This window comes from Arvicanthis niloticus, chromosome 7 (genome assembly GCF_011762505.2).
Source record: "Arvicanthis niloticus isolate mArvNil1 chromosome 7, mArvNil1.pat.X, whole genome shotgun sequence".
NCBI classification, from domain to species: Eukaryota; Metazoa; Chordata; class Mammalia; order Rodentia; family Muridae; genus Arvicanthis; species Arvicanthis niloticus.
This window is the reverse complement of record NC_047664.1, coordinates 77,262,983-77,283,852: the sequence shown is the minus strand read 5'-3', so window position 1 is coordinate 77,283,852 and position 20,870 is coordinate 77,262,983. Positions and strand designations below refer to the sequence as shown.

The 20,870-nt window shown below is 44.0% G+C and overlaps 1 protein-coding gene across 7 annotated transcripts in view; it reads right to left on the bottom strand.

Moving 5' to 3' along the window:
• The window catches only part of Cep135 (centrosomal protein 135), a 55,505-nt gene extending 45,485 nt beyond the window's left edge, over positions 1 to 10,020 (bottom strand). For 5 of the 7 annotated variants that reach the window (XM_034508195.2, XM_076938676.1, XM_076938680.1 and 2 more), the window contains exons 1-6: positions 9,878 to 10,020; positions 6,839 to 6,995; positions 5,074 to 5,264; positions 4,270 to 4,437; positions 3,248 to 3,389; positions 957 to 1,041 (exon numbers count right to left, since the gene is read on the bottom strand). In XM_034508195.2, the coding sequence (XP_034364086.1) occupies positions 957 to 1,041; positions 3,248 to 3,389; positions 4,270 to 4,437; positions 5,074 to 5,264; positions 6,839 to 6,951 (699 nt within the window). In that variant the 5' untranslated portion in view covers positions 6,952 to 6,995; positions 9,878 to 10,020. Of the gene's footprint in view, positions 1 to 956; positions 1,042 to 3,247; positions 3,390 to 4,269; positions 4,438 to 5,073; positions 5,265 to 6,838; positions 6,996 to 9,550; positions 9,720 to 9,877 lie in introns of those variants that run through there. The other 2 variants (XM_076938677.1, XM_076938678.1) reach the window with 2 other exon arrangements.
• Between the last annotated feature and the right edge of the window lie 10,850 nt (positions 10,021 to 20,870).

Genomic DNA, 20,870 nt, shown 5'->3' with positions numbered 1-20,870 from the left:
GCCTCATCTGTCCTCAGTGGGAGAGGATGTGCTTAATCATGTAGAGACTTGATGTCCCAAGGGAAGGGGGACAGGGGAGTGGGGTGATCTGGGGTGAGTGGGTGGGTGAGGAGTGGGAGGGTGGGGTGTGGAGCACCCTCTCGGAGGCGAAGGGAAGGGGGACGGGAAGGGGGGCAACATTTGGAATGTAAATGAATGAAACAATAATAAAATGAAAGACACCAACACAAAGGGCAAGAGCAGTGCTCGCTGGAGCTATGATCTAATGCAGCGTCTGCTAAGCTCTTCTCAGACAACTGCATTATGCTGTAGTGATAACTTCTAGAGGAGCTGCACTGAAGGCAGCAGCCCAGAAGAGGAACTCTCAAAGATTTATATCCAAAGTAAATAAGAAAGAAATAAAATAATAATACAATTATTTTTTTGTGTTTTTAAAAATGATTTATTGATATATTCTGTGTGTGCATGTCATATATGGAGGTCAGAGGATAACTTTAAGAGACGGTTCTCTCCCTCCACCATGTGGGTCCTGAAGATCGAACTCAGGTCATCAGGCCTGGCTGCAAGCACCTCTACCGGCTGAGCCATCTCGTTGGCCCTCCTAACAAATATAATTATAAAACAAATATAATTATAAAAGTATGTTGTCGTACTTCAGTAAAACTATGCTTGAAATGAACACAGTTAACACTTACAATTTTCATTTGGGGAAAATTTTTTATTTAGGGAGAGAGATCATTTAAAAAAAGAAAAACTAAAATCACTGCTCACCTCAGTGAATAATAAGGGAATGGACCAGTACTGGAGAGCTACTCCACCTAACTCAACTAACAAGCTTTTGGAAAAGAAAGAGGCTGCACTTAAAACTAGGACTCTATAATATCAGCATACGACAACTCTGGCCGCCAGGGGTCAGAGCACACACATCCCACCCAGGCCACAGATGAAAACCCCACCTGCTTGCTGTAGTCGTGCACTCCCTTCTCCATCTGTTCTAGCTTCTCTTGCAGCTGGTGGACTTCCTCCTGCAGCTCCTGAATCCTGAAACATGCACACCAATGTCAGCATGTGTAACAGAGACAAGACACCACAATGGCACATCAAAGTGATGCTGTTGCAGGAGGGATGCAGGGCTGTGCTCAAGGGTGCCAGTGTCTCAGCATGCATACAGTACATCACCTTGGAGAGCAAATTTTACAGGAGCAGATATTGAAACTGAGAGGCAAGGGATTTGAAACTCACACACATCATGCAATAAAGCAGCTTGCTGGTCCACTGGGTCTTTAGAACAATTCTGGGGTACAGCTACCAAGTCTTAGGTGCAGGAAACTGAGAATCCAGTTCAAAATTCACAACATCACTAAGTGAAATAAGGTGTTTTCTGACCCTAACCAACCCTGTGTCGCCTATAAACTACTTTACAGTTCTGGAGAGCAAAGAACCGAGAAAACCACAATGCTCTAAGTGACCTCAGCAAAGCCTACTTTTCCTAGAACCTGTAAGTTCTAACAGAATCAAGACTTTGTCCGAGTCATCTGAACTCTACATGGATCCTATCGGCTCGGTATGGCATAACCCACTTTTGGCTAGAAAAGCCTGAAGCAGGGTTGCTTTGAAGACAAATTGTCTGTGAGCTGCAATAAGAAGGTTGCAGAGAGCTCATCCCAACTCTTACCAAAGCCAAACGTGTCTACTACTCTAAGCTAAGAATAAAAGCAGGCATGCAACACCAGTGCAGAAGAGACAGTGTGCAAACAATGTGTGTGTGTGTCTGTGTGTCTGTGTGTGCGTGCATAACTCTCTAGTGGCATCTGGACTGCAAGCACTTCCTGCAGCAGCAGCAGCAGTTTACTCTGACCACCTCAGGGCACCTGCTCAGGGTCTTGCCCTGGAGGGCTGATGAACAGTTAAGGAAATGGAATCCATAGCTAAGTCTGATTTATATCTAAGGAAATATAAATGGAAGGCTAGAGAATTCCTAAGAATTTCAGATCATGTTAGGAATGTGTTCATGTCCAGCTGGCGTTCTGCTATATCTGAAGCAGTACAGACTCTAGTAAAAGACGACCTACTTAGAGATGAAAGTAACGTCAAAGCGACTCTAGTGACATGGGTTCTTCCTGTTTGTTTTCATCCTCTCTCTCTCTCTCTGTCTCTCTCTGTCTCTGTCTCTCTCTCTCTCTCTCTCTCTCCACACACACACACACACACACACACAATTTCTTTATTTACATTTCAAATGTTATTCCCTTTTCCAGGTTTCCCCCCCAGAAACCTCTATCCCATCCCCCTGCTTGCTTCTATGAGGGTGCTCCCCCACCCACCCACCTCCCCACTCTGGCATTCACCTACACTGGGGCACCCAGCCTTCACAGGACAAAGGGCCTCTTCTCCCATTGATGCCCTACAAGGCCATCCTCTGCTACATATGCTTCTGGAGCCATGGGTCACTTTATGTGTACTCTTTGGTTGGTGGTTTAGTCCCTGGGAACTCTGGGTGGTCTGGTTGGTTGATACTGTTCTTCCTATGGGGTTGCAAACCCCTTCATCTCCTTCAGTCCTTTCTCTAACTCCTCCATTGGGGACCCCATGTTCAGTCTAATGGTTGGTTGTGAACATCCGCCTCTGTATTTGTCAGGCTCTGGCAGAGCCTCTCAGGAAATAGCTATATCTTCTTAACAGCAGTAAGTTATTTTAAAGCAAATATGGGCAGAAACCTCAGATACATGACTTATTTGAAGTCACAGTTTTTAAACAAGTTAAAAACAAAATTCCAGGGCTGGAGAGATTACTCAGTGGTTAAGAGCACTGACTGCTCTTCCAGAGGTCCTGAGTTCAATTCCCAGCAACTACATGGTGGCTCACAACCATCTGCAATGAGGTCTGATGCCCTCTTCTGGTGTGTCTGAAGACAGCAATGTGTACTCATATACATAAAATAAATAAACAAATCTTTAAAAAAACAATTCCAAATCATTCTCAAAATACCTATTGAGTGTCAATGCAAAGTTCTGTGCTAGACATGGGGACACAACAATTGACAAGCTCAAACCTTCCCACTGTACACCTTATAATACAACAGTGATCACATGATCAATCAAGCCAACAAAGATGAAGAAGATGATGATGATGTCACTGCTGCCACCACCGCCACCACTTTTGGCGTTAGGGAGTGAACTCAGGTCCTCAGGCATGCTAAGCATACCTCTCCCACTCCCAGTCTCAGCACAGGAAGTATGTCACACACCTGTTGTCAGCCACTTGCAGGAGGTCCGCAATGTAAGGGTCTTCTGGTTGAGGAACTGGGTATGAACTGACTTCCGAGGGTGGGGCTGGTTCATCAATTTGCATCCGTTGGCGTCTAAATGCAATGTTTCTTTTCCTGCCACCTAAGAAAGCAGAAACAGATGCATGGCTTAAGAAGAAGGGACAAGCAGAACACTTTCTAGGTACTAAGCAGCACAAGTGAACCTCTTAGAACGTGGGCTCCTCTATGACTGAACAATGTATTTCTGAAACATCAATAAGACAAGGTTATAAAATAAGTTTTCTGTGCCAGTAGGCAGGCATAAGCACATAGTTTAAACTGTCCCTCAGCTGGATTAGATTTTGGCAGGACTAAAGCTGAGTGTGTCCTGCGGTGGTCAGGGTCATGTGCTGACAGCAAGACTAAGACACACATGCTTAGTAAGCACTGTAAAAGAACAGAGAACTGGGGCTGGGAGGCTGCTCAAACAGCAGAGTGCTTGCTGCTTGAGCAGGAGGACCTATGCTCAGTCCTCGGCAACCATTGGTACCATGCCTATAATCCCAGCACCAGAGAGGAGAGGGACAAGATTCCTGAACCTGCTGGACAGCGTGTCTAACCTAATAGGCAAGCTCAAGACTCAGTGAGAAACCTTGTCTCAAAACAATCAGGTGAAAAGCACACACACACACACACACACACACACACACACACACACACACACACGGGGGGGGGGTAACTTAAACTCTAATGAGCAAAACTAAATGTAAGAGGCTATTACCTACACTGCTGCAATCTGAATTAGCAGTGAACATCTTTGGGGGTAGCAGGCACATGTTACACAGGTAGATTGCCTTGGAGAGGGATAAAACTCCTGGCCCATTTACCTTCTCAGCAGCTGGCAAGACTAGAGCTATACTTTCTAAATTAATACATTCTCAGGAAAAATAAGTATAAGCTCACAGTTCTGGATCCACAACCACTTTAACCAATTTGGTTTAAGAAGGAAACCAAAGAGTTACCAGGAGTCTGCACTACAGCACGCAGATTCTTTTCTTGGAGCTGTTGGATTTTTTCATCCTTAGCTTTGCTGTCTTTCTCCAGGAGTTTGACCTTGTGAACATACTGGTTATTCAGAAACTTCAGATCAGCTGTCTCACGTGCACATTTCTTCAATGTGATTTTCAAGTCTTAAAGTGAGGAAAATGAAAACAGTTCTAAGGCTCAGGCCGTCCACAGGGACTTGAGAGGCGCCACCGAGCCTTACACACTCTCTGTAGAAAGCCGAAGTCACTGCCCGCCGCTAACAAATCTGCACATAACCCACTAAGCACAGAAGGAGACTTTGGGGTTTTTTCATTATTATTGTATATACCCAATGTGTACCATGGCTTTGGTCTAGTAAGTTAGATTTAAGCTAAAAAATTTGGAAAATAAAATTTATAGTAAGATAACCAAATAATTTACCCTTTACCTTTGAAATCTACTACCTGGCCCAAACACTGCTTAGTAACTGATACATGGCTCTCACTTTATTACTTTTCATTTGAGAAAACATCTTCTGCTCTGCCATCTAATGTTCTCTATAATTACTAACTAAAAAGCATAACCCGCATCTAGTGCACGTTATCCTAGCTGGGGGATGATCCTTCACTGTCACCCTCTAACCACAGCTCACCACACTGGATTTAGGAAGCTGTGAGTAGCAGTATCATTTTCCATATCAAGTTTGAAAGGGATGTTGGCCTTTTCCACTTAGAAAACTAAGAGGGCAATAAGAGGGCAAGGATCCTTCGCTGAAAACCTCGTCCTCAAGTTTCATGTACCTTTAATGTGCTTGTCTGAGTATTCTCTGAGCTTCATTAACTCCAGATACAAGTCATTATTCTCCTTATTCAGCCTTGTATTTTCAAGTTTATAAGGTTCCAAGACAAAGTCGAAATTGGCACTTTCCTTTTCTGCCTTTACCGAGGACAGCCTGCACTGCCGCAGGCTTTCTGTCGTATGAACTAAATCACTAAAGGAAAAAGAGAAAACACAAACACAAGAACATGTTCCATGAGTCTTTAGTAATTTAAAATACGTTTCTAAAAAGGATTAAATATGATGCTAATGTTAAACAATATAAAACTTATCAGAAGAATGAACAGTAGGGTTCTTTCAAGGTATCAAAGGGCCTTCAAGTTTCTCAAAACAGGCATAACTATAAATTATAAAATACAAACACATCAAACTGCTGTTTGACTGAGTTGTCCTTCAGTTCTGAAAGTAATTTCATTGATAATTTTACCTTTGGTTTAAAAATCCCTCAACAAAACGAGTCACCATGCCCAACCTCTATTCACTCTCCCGTCTGGCTCCATCTCTAGGCCGGCGGAACCTGGGAAACCGGCTCTTCACTGAGTAAACATGGACTGAGTGTGTGCTATATGCTTCCTCCAGGAAGACATGAACGAGAACCACTCCCTGCCTCTCAGAAAATAGATAAATAAAATACAACCCCCACAACATGTTTCATGAGAAGAAAACACACACACAAATGCACTTACTAATGAAGAACTTATATTCTACAGACTGTCGTCGGAGACATCATGGAACATGATAGAGCAAACACTTCTGTGCTTACTAGGTGAGCAATTAATAGTAGCTATAGGAGAACACTGTAGTCTTAGGAAGTTTGCAATGCAAGGATTCCACCGAGATGTCAAGGATGATGCACGGTGATTGTGCTGTGCCTGTCCTACACAGCACAGAGAGTGAGAAGGGCACAGGGGCAGGACAGAAAGGGAGAGCACGCTACAAGCAGAGGGAGTAGTGTGCAAGACAGCAAGGCTCAGAGTACACGGCACTTTACAGAGTGTCATGTGACTCAACACACGGGTGCTGAAGCTTCACGATCCAAAGGGATCAGGTCATGAGAGCAGGTCTGGGGCTCAAATCAAAGACCACACGTTCTCTTTATCCATTCTCTGTTTTCTGCCAGCATCACTTGTAGTCCTGCTAATTAACCTTATACTCTTGTTTTCTACCAGCAGCCCTTGTAGTCCTGATAGCCAGCCTTCTTAAACACTCCAGTCTCAAAGAGCCTTTCTGTTAAGGAAAGATGTGACAGTAATAACACCAAGTTAGAGCGCAGTTCTAGACCAGCGGAAATTAAAGACCAGCTCGGTAGCCACAGACTGTAAGGGGAAAGTTGCGTGGGAGTATAGCTCAATGGTAGAGCACCTGCGCAGCACACTCAAGGCTGTTTCGTCCTCACCACTGCAGAAGGATAACAGCCAACGACAAGCCAGAGACGGAGGGAGTGCCTCTGACCTCTATCAGAAACCTCAGAGAGTGATTCCCTTCAGGGACACTCTCAGAAATGGTGGCCCGGAAAGGCACAATGGGTACAGCGATCCCTAGCTCTGCACCACACAGGCCCTCTTTTGAGGACCAGGCTTAGGACTGAAGAGAGAACAGACAAACTTCAGATGACTTAAGGACTTCTGCAAAATCCACTTGCTGCTTTACCATGAAAAGAAGGTCAGACATGAACTCGGTAAGTGAATTAAGGATCACACACATTTATAACTACATTTTCATCTTTACCTGAAAAGTTTTTCTACCAAAGGCAGGCTGTCCACTGACAGGGTCTGGCGGTAGCCCAGCTGGTCTAACCTCTTCCTAATGTTAATATACTTTCTCTCTGCAGCTGTAGTCATCTTGCTTCCAAAACCAGTTTTAGTCACACTCCAAACTTAAAGCCCTGAAAGAGAGGATTAGCACAAGCCGTGAAACATAACTTTAATACCAAACAATCATTTGGTTTCTTTTCAGGTAGTCAGCAATATGATCTCCATATTGCTTCATTACAACATGTGTTTCTTCATAAACCTGAGTGTAAAAGTTAAAACAATGAAAATTCTAGGAGGAAACAAAGATTGTTCCGGAGGCAGGTAGGGGATCCTTGAAATTCCACTTTCTTACAGAACTGTAGATGGCAGCCAAGCATCCACTCAGGCTGGACAAGTGCCCTACAGTGGGCTGTGCCCACAGCCCATAGGGAATCCCCTAGTGACAGTAAACATAAAAGAAACATATGCTAAGCAGGACCTCACAGAAGTGGGAAACATCAACCCATCAAAACACGCTACTAAGGAAAATGTAGCGGCATGGCTGCCGTGTGGCTGAATGGAAGTTCTCTCTTACTACTGCGAAGCTCTGGATTTGACCTCTGGTGACATCAAGAAAGAGGAATGGGGGTGAGGAGGATAAAAATCAGAATACCAGAAAATATTCACAAGATCTAAGAAAATATTTACATACTGAATAGAAAATAAACTCTGGGAGCTTAATAACACAACAATCCAATAAAGAAAGTCGGGGCATGACACTAATCTTGGCATTTAGGAGGCAGACACAGGGAATCTGCCCTCAATTTGAAACCAGCCTGTACATAGTAAGTCCTAGGCCCAGGGATACATAGTGAGACTCGGTTTCAAACTATATCTTCAAATTGTATTAAAACTAAATTTTAGTTCTACAAAAATTTGAATAGACACCTTGCAAAAGATCTCTCGAGAGAAATATATGAAAAGGTGCTTAACATTATTTTCCTTAATATGAGTTTTCCTGGTGTTAAGCACCAGGAATACAAAATAACTACAAGGACTGACGATGCCCAGGGGCAGCAAAGGCTCCCAGCAAATGAAATTCACACATCGCTCAGAGAGTAGAAAACCACCACGGAACGAGTTGGGCAGTTTCTTGTAAAGTGAAACACACTCCTAGCCGATCACACCATAATTCTATTCCTACATCTTTACAAAAGAAAACACTCAAATATCCACAAGGAGCCTACAGTAGTTTTACTCAAAAATGTACAGACCTGGAAAGGGGATGAACAAGCTATCATACCCTATACCTCATAGCATGACTCAGATAAGAGGCAAGAAGCTGCCAATACCTCCTGACAACATGGATGACTCTCAAAGGGCTATCCAGGCAAAAGAAGCCAGACACATATTCTATGTGACTATATTCATGAAAAGCTCGGAAACAGGTAAAAATTAAACTGTGGAGCCAGCTAGAAACAGTTTCACTGGCGCTGGAGAGAGACTGGAGAGGGTAAAAGCCTTCTTTCCAGAGTGATAAGAGCATTGACTGGGGTAAGTTACCCAGGCACAGACACTGATGGAAAGTGTTTAAATGCACACTCAAGGCCGGTGCATCTCACCATGTAAATTTCACTCTCCTATTGGTTCTTTTCATTGTTTTGAGACAAAGTCCTCATAATGTCCTGACTAGTCCAGAACCCCCTTTGTAGACTAAGTGGCCTCAAACTTTTCTTCTGCCTGTACCTTTGAGTGCTACAAGTACAGTGTGTACCACCATGCCCAACTTTACTTCCTTTCGCATATAGAAGTATCTCAGTATACATTTTTTACACTTGTCTATTGTGTTTGTTTACAGTGTTCGGGATTAAACGTTGAGCCTATGACATGCTAGGCAAGCATTCTGTTACTGGGCTATACCTCCAGCTACTAAACTTGTCTTTTTAAACACTTATAACTTTATATTATTATCTTTATCAATCTGCCCTAATATTGAATCATGCAAAGCTCATTTCTAACCTTTGCCAAATAATTGTAGCCATAGAACTCATATTTCTAAGTCAAATAAAAATTACGTTCTTCACCACTAGTAAAAATTGTAAGCGCATATAAATGAATACATGCAAAACCTGAGTGTGGGATAAAGTACCAACGGCGCCATTCCTATTTAAAGCATACAGCAAAGAAGGCTGTCCCATGAAAGTAACTTCCCCAACCACGGGGCTACTTCTAAACTGGTGCCTCTTCTTGATTATTCCCGTTAACAAATCTAGGATCTCCTTTGAAAGGCTTCTCCTGGGGCTTTCTAGGTCCTGCCACAAAAGGGACTTGACTGATGCCGGGTGTTTTAGAGAAACCCTTGTAGTCACAACAAAAACACCTGACAAGATAGATTAGCAGGGCAAACTCTAAGAAATATGTCCCCTTTTTGACAGCTGCCACCTCCGGGTCCCAGGAAACCATCTCTCTCCATCCTTCATGAAGACAGAATGAGAATACGAATCAAAACACCATAGGCCATAATAAGTAAAGTCCTCGTGGGGTGGGGGGGGGGGGGGGGCGTGTCAGAGGGAGGATATGTACATATTAGGGTTTCCCTATATTCCAGACGACAACCTTTACATCAAAACAACCGAAAAGGGTAGGATCCGCATTTACAACTAGCTGTCTACTAAACCCCGGCGCGTTGTTGTCTCAAAGCCGGCACCTTTTACTTTTACAGAAATATCTAACCCGCGGATGCAGAAGCGTTTAAAACACAAAACACCAGAGGCGGGCACCGCAAAGCGCATGGGGCCGGGGCGGCCAAGCAGTCCTTCCCCGGCTCAGCCTGGAGGGTGGAACCGCAGTTCTTCCCGGGCCGGCCTCGGCCGCACGGACCCACGAACCAACGGACGGCGGGACGTCCCCGCGCCGCCCTCCCACACTTCCTCCCAGCAGCGCCCGGGCCTCCTCCCTCGGGGGTGGGGGTGGGGACCGCCCCGGAGGCCCGGCGACCCCGCCCGACCCTGCGGCCTCCCCGGGCGCGCCTCACCGCCGCTCCGTCGGGAGGCACATCGCCCTCGGGACCCGCCGTCCTCGCTGGTTCGTCCCGCGGCGGCCAATGGCTCCGGCGCGAGCGCAGTTTGAAAATGGCGCGGAGAGACGGTCGCGGCCCACCAGGAGGGAGCGCCGCGGTTGCCCCGGTAACAGACCGGAGCGGCCCACTGTGGCGGGGCGCGCGCCGGGCGGAGATGGCGGCTTTCGGCCTCGGTGCCCGGAAACGTAACGGCCGGCCGATGCGGGGCCACGGCGCCCCCTGGCGGGAAGCCCTAACCTCTGCGGCGCCCGAGGACCTTGTCAACTGGCCGCTGGCGGTAACCATTGGCTGCGCCCCAGTCTCCGGGCCCCCAGAGAATGACCTTTCACTGGTGAATTCCTACTGATCCGCCCAGTCTTCCCCCTGGACGTCACTGTCCTTGCAGCTTCTCCTAGCTACCAACTGATAAGTTATTGCCCCGTACCCCGTGTAAAGCCCCAGAATAGAATCCGACCATCAAAACATAATTGTTTTGATGCATCCAATTGTGGGCTCCTTGCATCAAATATTATTTTATTCAACCGTATTTTTCTAGCATCTATCACAATATTTATAGATGTTAAGTTGAAACGCATTGCTTACCATAGCCTTCTCATGGATAGTCAAATCCCCAGAGTCCACCACTCCCCTAAAAACTTTCTAGATGGTTAAGAGCTGAGTTTTTTGTTTTCTTTTGTTATTTGTTTCTCTGATGTTCCTTACCAAGCTGGCTTTTCCTCTGAAAATGGTTCGTTATCATTGCATAGCATGGACGTGTATGCTGGGATGTGACTCCCTTTGTGCCAGCTCATTCTTTGCTCTCACGTCAACATTTTGTGTGCTTTGTCCGTTTTTAAATGGAATTTTTAAGAAGCTAATGAATTGAATTCCATAGAGATTTTTTATACCATTTTGCACATATATAAGTAGCATATTTTAATTTTTTGTAAAAACAAATATATTTTTTTTAAAAAAAAAAGAAGCCATAAATATCAGAAATTGGGTGTGCAGTAGCCATCTAGTGAAGATAAGCTGTAGGCCTCCCTTACCCCAAACACACACCAATTAAAGGTTAGAACAAAACTCAATGAAGAAATGCAAAGGGGTAAATGGATTGAAAGCCACAGTTAACCTTTGTTCCGAGTGGCATTGATAACCCAGACCCAGAGTCAGGTTCACTGCTGACCTCTGAGGCCTAAGGTCAGGGGTCCTGACACACAAAACTTGAAAGATGGGACTGCAAAATGCTGCTGCTGCTTCCCACCAAGTCCTAGAGCTTTAAGCGAAATGCACTGCTGTGGAGGCAGGAAGAAATCCCCTCACAACAGAAAATGAGCGTGATGCCTGGGCTTTGTAGACTTCATATCCGCACAAACAGGAGTCCCTGAAGTGCTGTAATGAAGTTTGCCTAGGGGATGCTGGGGATCCTAATTGTAGGAAGAAAGCCAGATGTAAAGGTGGTAAAAGAGGTCCTTTCACTGAAAACTGATGCTGTAGTTTAGATCTGGTCTGGAATGTGGTGGTTTGAATGAGAAGGGCATAGGCTCATAGACTTGAGTAGCATGATCCCCAGTTGGTGGAACTGTCTGGGAAGGATGAGGAGGTGTGGCCTTGCTAGAGAAAGTGTGTCACTGAAGATATGATGGCTAACTATTAAAGTTTAAAACTGTGCTTGAGAGAACTAGAAAGCAAAAATGGACTTCCCAAGGTTAAGACCTGTTAAAGGTTAGATTTTAAAATTACCTGGTTTTGTACAACTTTAACAAAACTACTGTTTCTGCTTTGTAAACAAAAGCTTGCTTTACATGAGATGACCTTCTGCTAGCACATAGTCAAAGTATAAGCTGTGCTCTCTGCCTTTGTAAGTCCCCAACTGAGGTGGCTGGAGGCTGTGTTGCATTCCGGAGTTCAGTTAGCTCCATCTTTCTGGAGCTTGTGGATCAGATGTGAACTCTCAGCTACTGATCCAGCACCATACCTGCCTGCCTGCTTGCCTGCTGAAATGACCCCTGACATGATGGTCATGGACTGTAACTCTCTCAAGTTGTCTTGGTCATGGTGTCTTAGTACTGTGATAGAAAGGTAACTACCCCAAATATCTTCCAAAGGCCTGTGTGCTATGGCTTGGTCTTCAGCGTGGCACTATTGAGAGACAGCAAATCCTTTAAGAAATAGTTTAGTGGAAGGAAGCTAGGTCACCTAGGGTCTGCCATTGCAGGGAGAGGTGGGAGGAGAGGCTATTGTGATCTCTGCCCCTCTCAGTCTCTTTCCTTCTTGCCCATCATTGGGCAAACAGTTGTACCACGCACTACAGCCATGATTGTCTTGCTTGGTCACAGGTCCAAAAGCAACAGAGCCAACCAACCACAGATGGAAGCCAGAAGCCCCAAAGAAGTGTTTGTAGCATTTTAATCTGATAAAGTATTTTGTCACAGCGATGGAAAGTCAACACCATGAGCTTGCAAATCAGGATGTTCTGTGGGTAAAAAGAATGTAGTAGATATATTTTAAATGATCTAGATCGTTTCTCAGGCTCACCACTTCTACCACTTAGATGAACGATCTTTTTTGAGAGGAGTCTGACCTGAGTATTGTGGGATGTTTAGCACGCTTCCTGGCTTCTCCACATTGGATGCTTACAGCAGCTTCCACTTCAGATGTTGCTATAGTCACAATGCCTTCAGGACTTCCCAAATGTCCTTTGAGGGAAAACCTGAAACTGCAGGCTTTCCTACCCACGCTCAAATTCCCGAAATTATGACTCTGAGACTTAAGTATATATGAAAAGATGCCTGGGCCAAAAGCTTTGGCTCCCCCCACTGTCCCTTGGCTAGTAACTCAGTTACCTCATTTGTTCTAAGTTCTGCCACATGGCTATTACATCTCTTCAGGTTCTTGTGGCCATATTCTTCAGAGTTCAGGGTGAATTTCGCCCCCAACTGACTCTATCCCAGAATTCCAATCTCTATCAGATATCCTACCTTCTACTACTGCCTCAGCTCATTGGCCAATCAGCTTTTTATTGACTGGTGGTGCTTCTACACAGAGCACAAGAGACTATCCCTACAACTCTTCCTTTTAATACAATAAAAGGCTCTTTCTCTTTCAATAATCAACTATAAACAATAATAGCAATTAAAAAAAACTATCAGGTAAGATTACATTGGCATTGTTCAGTCCATTTGTATTTGGCAACCCTGAAGAAAGTATTCTATTATTTATCCTAGCTTGGTGAATTTAAAGTTCTATACCTAAATCAATTTCTATCATAACTCATTGTGAGACTGTAACCATCTAGTCTTCAACACCATCAGAGACTTGAGAAGGAATAAATATTACCTAGATATACAGGAAGTTCAGGCAAGCAGCTTCCAAAACTATAGAAATAACAGAGATACTTGGCTGCCTGGACAGTCCCCCCAAATTTCTCTGTGTTGTTGGAGCATCATCTTCAGCCTTCTGGCCCAGACTTTTCTGTGAAGCAGGAATTATGAAGGACTGCTTACCCTGTCTTGGTAATGCTTGGCAGTCTACTTCCCTGTGTCTCGTTTATCTAGTCTGGACAGCGTACTGTCAGCAGCTTCTTGCCTAATGGCTAGCTTGCAAACTCCATATGGAGGCTCTTCGATGCTCATCATATTCTTTGAAGTAGAATGGGAGTACTGCCATGCCTTTTGTTAATAAAATAAACTTAAATGCAATTTCTGTGGATCTCTGGTGGTTTTGAAGATATACTATCTATACTATATCTGGTTTGTTTCTAGCTATTTACTATCTGTTCAACTTTGAAAACATCTTACTGTAACTAACTAGACTAATATCTAACACGACCATGGGTTTGATCATCTGACTACTAACTTGCATGTTAGTCACCCTAAACAGTTGCAATAGCAGCCTTCAAGGACTAGAACTTCACATTGCATAGGTTCAATACCTTAAACAAGAGTTGAAACATATATACATAATATTTTATAGCAAACTATAATTCTAAATCTGTATAGATATATAAAGTCCATACCACTGTCAAAAGAGTTGCCTTGTTGATAGTCTTTGGTCTAAAAGTAGGTTCAATAACCTACCCTTTTACCCTATTATTTCTATACCCCCCTTTTTTCTTTCCAACCCTTATCCCCCCTTTTCCCCTTAGCAAAGAAGAATGATAGAGGAAGGAAAAGAAAAACAAGAAATCCCTGAGTTTAACCTCTTTTTTTTCTTCCTGATTAAGACCACTAACTTGCAATCACCTCCTTAAATGATGACAAACATCCATCATTCATTGAATGACCAAAAATCATCCACCCCATCTCTTGGGAATAGGGCACTGTTCTCTTAAAATTGCTTCCTGCTGTCTGGAATCATTGTTTTCCTTTTTTGGGAGGGGGTGGGCACTAAGAAAACTGGGATATTGCTTAGTCTTAAGAAAGCTAGCTGCTACATTTGCTGTCCAGTCTCTGTGTGCTGAGAAAGTTCAAGGCCTAACTGAAATCCTAGCTGGAACAGTCTGTGCTAGCTAGCTGTTTTGAAACTGTCTCAGATGTAGATGTTTGAGGAAACAGCATTTAGGCAGTCTGAGGTAGGATCAAGCCGGATGCTGGGATAAATGTCTCAGCATTTGATTCATTCCTGAGGGCGAATCTTGTCAGGGCCATTTTAACTTCATTACTGTCTGTAAACATATACACTTTCACAATACACATTTCTCCATTAATATATGTATGGAATGTGCAGTTGGCACAATTCAGTTAAAGTTGATTCTTTGCTCTCTGTTCCAGCAGAGACGGCATCTCTGTCTTCATAAGTTTGTTTGGATTATATAACCAAACCGTAATACAAATGTTTATCTATGCTATTTGAAAGGATGGCATGATAAGTCCAGAGGATTTTGTACCCAATAAGATTTATTAACTATGTGATAGCTGAAGTTCTGGCTGGAGACAGTTTTATGTCTTACCGAGTCTGTTGAGAATTAGAAGCTGTGGGAAATCTTTATTCTGCTTGCCATAAAAGGTGATGGAACGTTCAATACAGTATGCAGTGGCACACAATCACTTTGGGTTCCCTGTGTCCTGATTAATGTGAGCCTACCCTTGACACCCCAAAGCACTAGACACTAACAATCTGTAACGGGTTTTATGTCACAATGTGTAAGAAATTGCATTCTAATGTGTTGGGAGCTGACTCCTAGATGAAAGCGGCTATCATCCTTGCAGCCATCTCGGGCCATATATTTGCAGGTTGATACTTTTCCACCCTGACAAGAGACTTGTTTTTCTAGCATGATGTGTTTGCAAGCAGCCAACAACAGCTGAGCACACTCTGATAAACATCTTGTTGTTCTCAGACATACCCTGGACTTGCTGTTTAGTGCCCCCAGCTGCAAGGCACTCGTGGTTAAGTGTCTCCAGCTGCACTCCCCTGCTTGTGCTTATATAGCCATAATTGCCTTTCAATAAACAGGACTTGATCAGACACCCTGTTTTGTCTCCATTCTTCACGTCTCTTGCCCCTCCATCCCCACTCTCTCCTCTGAAGACCCCATTGACCGACCCACGGGCCGGGTCACTAATGGATAAGTATGTTGAAGCATCATCACTTTCAATCTGCAAAGGCATTTCCAAGATAATCACCGTCTCTAATAAATGTGCAATATTAGAATCAGCCTTTTCAGAATTTAAGGCAGAAGCCCATTGGAGTTCAAAATATGTATCAGTAGTATGGTGTATCAACACGTATACTTATCTTAATTCTCCAAACTCTACAAATGAACCATATAATCTATTGTATGGCATTGCTTTAAAGTAGCATCAAACGTAATTTGTACTCTTAATTCAATATATTGCATCTCCGTGGGTTGCCATTCTAATTCCTCAAGTCTTTATGAATTTTTTAAATCTGGAACTACCTTTTTTGCTGTTATTGTAGATTGCAGATTGGATTCTTCTGAAGGTTCTTTATTCTGATTAAAGAATCCTCTAACCTCTGTTCTATGCTCTCCAGTCTAGCATTCCATCTTTTGCTCCTCTCCTTGTTTGTTTTATTCTGATCTATCTTAAAAAGTGTCTCCGTTAGGGTTTTACTGCTGTGAACAGACACCACGACCAAGGCAGCTCTTATTAAAGGACAACATTTAATTGGGGCTGACTTACAGTTTCAGAGGTTCAGCCGATTATTATCAATTATCAATGGCAGGAAGCATGGCAGCATCGAGGCAGACATTGTGCTGGAGAAGGAGCTGAGAGTTCTACAATTGCTCCAAAGGTAGGCAAGGAGTCTCTCTTCCTCACTGGGCTGAGCCTGTGCCCAGGAGGCCTCAAAGTCTGCCTACATAGTGAGGCACTTCCTCCAACAAGGCCAGACCTCCTGATAGTGCCACTTCCCATGGGCCAAGCATATTTAAATCACCAGGAAAAGTATACATAATTGTAATCATTACTGAAAAAACAATCACTTGTATGCAAAACAAGATCATATGGGATCCAGATGCATTGTGTCCTGGCATTTCTCTCCATTTTTAACATAGAAAATATTTTCCTTTTAATCTCTTTCTCCTTAAAGACTTAACTTTCTTATTTTCAAACTAAGTATTTCTTCCTATGATTTTTTATAACCCAAGTTTATTTTTTCTCTTTTATTGTTTTCAAACTTAATACCTTACCAGTTCAGAAGTTTGGGGCTGTCCAGTCTCACCACAGCTCAGGGAAAATGTTCCTTTTGCCCTTAGGTGCATCTGCAGGCTCCTCAGGCCAAAACACATCTGTGGCAGCTAACTCCATCTCCTTGGATCTGTCTAACAGGGTGCCCTTGCCCGTTCTGGGCTGGAGCTTCAGTTTGTCCTTCCATGAGAGCTGAGTCTAATGCCTGAGTGTACCAGCTGGGAGCCAAGCCTACCTTCCCCAGCTCTGGGAAGTTTTTCTGCCTACTGGGTATGCCTGAGGCTCTGGTTCCCTGCTTGCTATCTGGTGCTCATAGGCCTCCCTCTGCTTGCTCTCTCTTAAAGGGATTTAGCCTCCCACCAGACTAGGAAATTGTCAATCCTTGTTTTCAGCCTTCCCAGCCTCTTTAAAGAGGACCAATCAGAAAAATGGGATAGTAAAAAAAAATCATCAAATTTTAAAATATTGAGCTGGCAAGATGGCGCAACAGGTAGTCTTTGCCTACAAAGCTGACAACCTGTGTTCAATCCCTGGGCTTCACACAATAGGAGAGAACCAACTCCTGAGAGTTGTCCTCTGATGTCCACACATGCACTGTGACACACCCAGCCACACACAAAACAGTTAAATAAATAAACATAGGAGACAATTAAAATATCAACTGGAATAAATGGATTGATGCAATTAAAGGAATTTATATAATTCACTTGAACCTCAGAAATGTAAGGTGGTTTTGCAGAGATGCCTGGGAAACAGCTGGGTACATACAAGAGATGTGGCTTTGGACGTTGTGGCAAGCATAGTCACTGATCTTCCTGCATCCCTCCTTAGGCTGTGAGCTCCTGAGATAAAGAGACTAATGTTCCTCTCTCTGTAGGCATCACCTGAGCAAAGCCACAGGCACCTAATGGAAGATGGAGAATAGTAACTGAACTGAATGACCCAGGTCTGTTAGCTGATATTCCTTCTAGAATCCCAGCTGCCTCCCTTCAGCAACTGGCCAAGAAATTATGTGTGGTGGTTTGAATGGAAATGGTCCCCTTGGTTCATAGGGAGTGGCATTATTAGAAGGTGTGGCCTTGTTGGAGGAAGTGTCTCACTGGGGTTGGCTTTGAGGTTTCAGAAGCTCAAGCTAGGCCCAATGTCCTTCTCTCTTCTTGCTGCCAGTGGATCCAGATGGAGAACTCTCAGCTTCCTCTCCAGCACCATGTCTGCCTGCATGCTGCCATGCTTCCACCATGATGACTGTGATGGCTTGGCCCAGGCACTATTAGGAGATATGGCCTTGTTGGAGGAAATGTGTCATTGTGGGGTTGGGCTTTGAGACCCTCCTCCTAACCACGTGGAAGCCAGTCTTCTAGTGGCCTTCAGATGAAGATGTAGAACTCTCAAGCTCCTCCTGCACTATGCCTGCCTGGATGCTGCCATGCTCCTGCCTTGATGATAACAGATGAAACCTCTAAACCTATAAGCCAGGCCCAATTAAATATTGTCATTACAATGCCTTGGCCTCATGACTTGGTGATAGTGTCTGTTCACAGCAGTAAAACCCTAAGACAATGATAATGGACTAAATCTCTGAACCTGTAAGCCAACCCAGTTAAATGTTTTTCTTTATGAGCGTTGCGTGGTCATGGTGTCTCTACACAGAAACAGAACCCTGACTAGGACATCAAGCTAAAATGTCAATACTGCCAGCTACTTCAAGTCCTTTTTATTTAAGCAGCAGAGACTCAATTTTCTTGTTACCAATGGTGTATAGTTTGGCTGGCAATGTGATTATCACTGTCAGATAGGGAACCACCCGTGGTAGTTCCAGTCCATCTAGGGCCTAGTGACAGCAAATGTTGTCATTATAATGCCTTGACCTTATGTCTTGGTGACATATGTTGTCCCTGACAAGAAAAAGATGTCCACGCTGTGTAAATGAGCAGGTGTTAGGAGAAGCTATTCTCTAGCAGAAGACACTGGGAAATCACTCTGAGGAAATTGTCACCTTTAAAGAGCACAGGCCTGGAATAGCTCTGTGACACAGCAATTTCATTTTTGTGTCTACAAAGTCATAGGGTATTTTCATTTCAAATGGTGGTGCAAAGAATCAGTCTTTTTTCATCTTTTGGATTGAGAAGAAATGGAGGTAAGTGGAGACTCTGAGGGAGTGAGAAACTCAATAAATATAACTGAATTAAAAAAACCAACCAAACAGCAGGCCTTCTCCATGTCACACATTCCATGCTAAATGACAAAGAAGCTAGAAAGATATTTACAACTAATATAATAGACCTAAAAATACTTTTTTTGCAAATTGATAGTAAAATGAATGACAGTAGAAAATCATTTTAATATAGGCAAAAGTATGGAAATATCCTCAATCCCTGAAAATGATGGTCATGCACGTCTGTCACTTTTCATCACTGTGACACATACTTGACAGGAACAATTTCAGGGGTGGGGGAGGTTGACTTTCTTACTTGGAATTTCAGAAGTCTCAGACTGTAATGGCAGTGGGCACACGTGGCAGGAGAGGATGCTCACATATGGCGGCCAGAAACCAAGCAAGGAGCCCAGGATAAGCTAGAGCCCTCAAGAACACCGCCCAGTAGCCAACTTCCTCCAGCAAAGCTCTGTGGTGGAAGGTCCCCGTCTCATGTCAGTGACACTGTCACATTGTGAGTCCATCAAAGTCTTAAGTCTCTAGGTCAGTACCCTCATGAGCACCATCACTTCTTGAGAGCCCATCACCTGGAGATTAAACCTTTAAGAACTGAGCCTTTGAAGGGATGTTTCGTATCGAAATCAGATCAGCACACAAATGAAAACTTAGGTGTGGAAGATGAGTAGCCGTATGGAAAACGACGGGTGAGACAACGTGCTAAGAGGCTAGCAAAGCAACTGTAGGTGCTGTAGTGTGCTAATGCACCTGAGGTTCTGTCTGAGTGCTGGCTTAGCAAGTGCTGTCCCATCCCATCACACGGCAACCCTATGAAGGAGCTAATCCCAGCATCCACATTTTATACCCAGCTTTCAGGACTTACCAGAAGTCATTAATCACATGCCAACACCTTGAACTCTGAGGATTAAAGCAAGTGTGAATTGGGCAGACCACCCAGAGCCCTGGAGCATAAGGGCACATAGATGCTATTCAGAGAAAAATCAACTCAACCTCATGAGGACAGAATTTCTAGGGTCCTCCAAGGTCAATTAGATCAACCTTCTAAATAGGGTACCAATTTCCTCTCCCCCGCAAATGTCTATGGCAGTTGCCATAGGAATATATCCATGGCAACAGAACTCTGCTTTGGTCAAGGGAGTTTCCTTTATGCAGCTGAATGAAGTCGGCTTTCCCCTCGGCATGTGTGATTTGTTCTGAGCATGAGTGAGCTCATGAGTGAGCATGGTGACCCTTCAGAATAACATCCTAACCCTCAGTGTTTTCTCACAGGCTCTAAAGCTATTACTTATCTGACTATATCCTCTGGGGCAGTAATGCTCCAGCTTCTTAGTCTCTTATTAAAATGATTTGAGCTGAAGACCGGGATATATTTATTTCCTTTGATACATCTGCAGTGTTTTCCATGCATATGAACACAGACTAGTATTAGATTGGCCTTTTAAACAGCCATGTTCCAGACTCCAGTGAAGAGCAATGGTCCTCTTTCTGTGGCTCATAGGCTATCTACAGTTGTTTCCATCATCCCTGACACCAGAGTTCTGAGTGTGACAGGACTTTTTCATAGCCTAGTTGTGCATGACCCAAGGCCTAGGGTGATGAACAGTAATGGTCACCCAAGATCACCCTAAGGCAGTGGCTTAGGGTCTGCTATCTCTTGCCTGTGAAGATTAGAGAGATGGAATCTCAAGGGCATCTACAAAGCAGACACATCTAGCAGAGCTGACTAGAGTAGCCCATGTAAGAGTACAAATACAAGGTAACATTATCAAGTTGGGGCTTACCACACCTGGCAGAAATAGTCTCACTGAGGCAGCCAGCTGGACTTCAGGACTGAACATCCCAGGAGGAGAGTATCTCCTCTCAAAGCGAGGCTGTCAAGTAAAAGAACTATAAGGAAGTATCATCAAGTGCTGACATCATCCCTGAGAAACCAACGGGGGGAGGTACTGCTCAGTCATGCTGGATCCGGAGCCACAGCTCTGGGCAGGGCACAGCACTCTGAGCAGGGTTGAGTTCCTGGCAGCTTGTTTCCACTGTAGGCATCTTCCCATCACAGGATAAACAGCAGCGGCCCCTACTAGAACTAGTCACCTTCTCAAGAGCACAATGCTTTAAATATCCTTAGCTGCTTACCGCTTTTCCC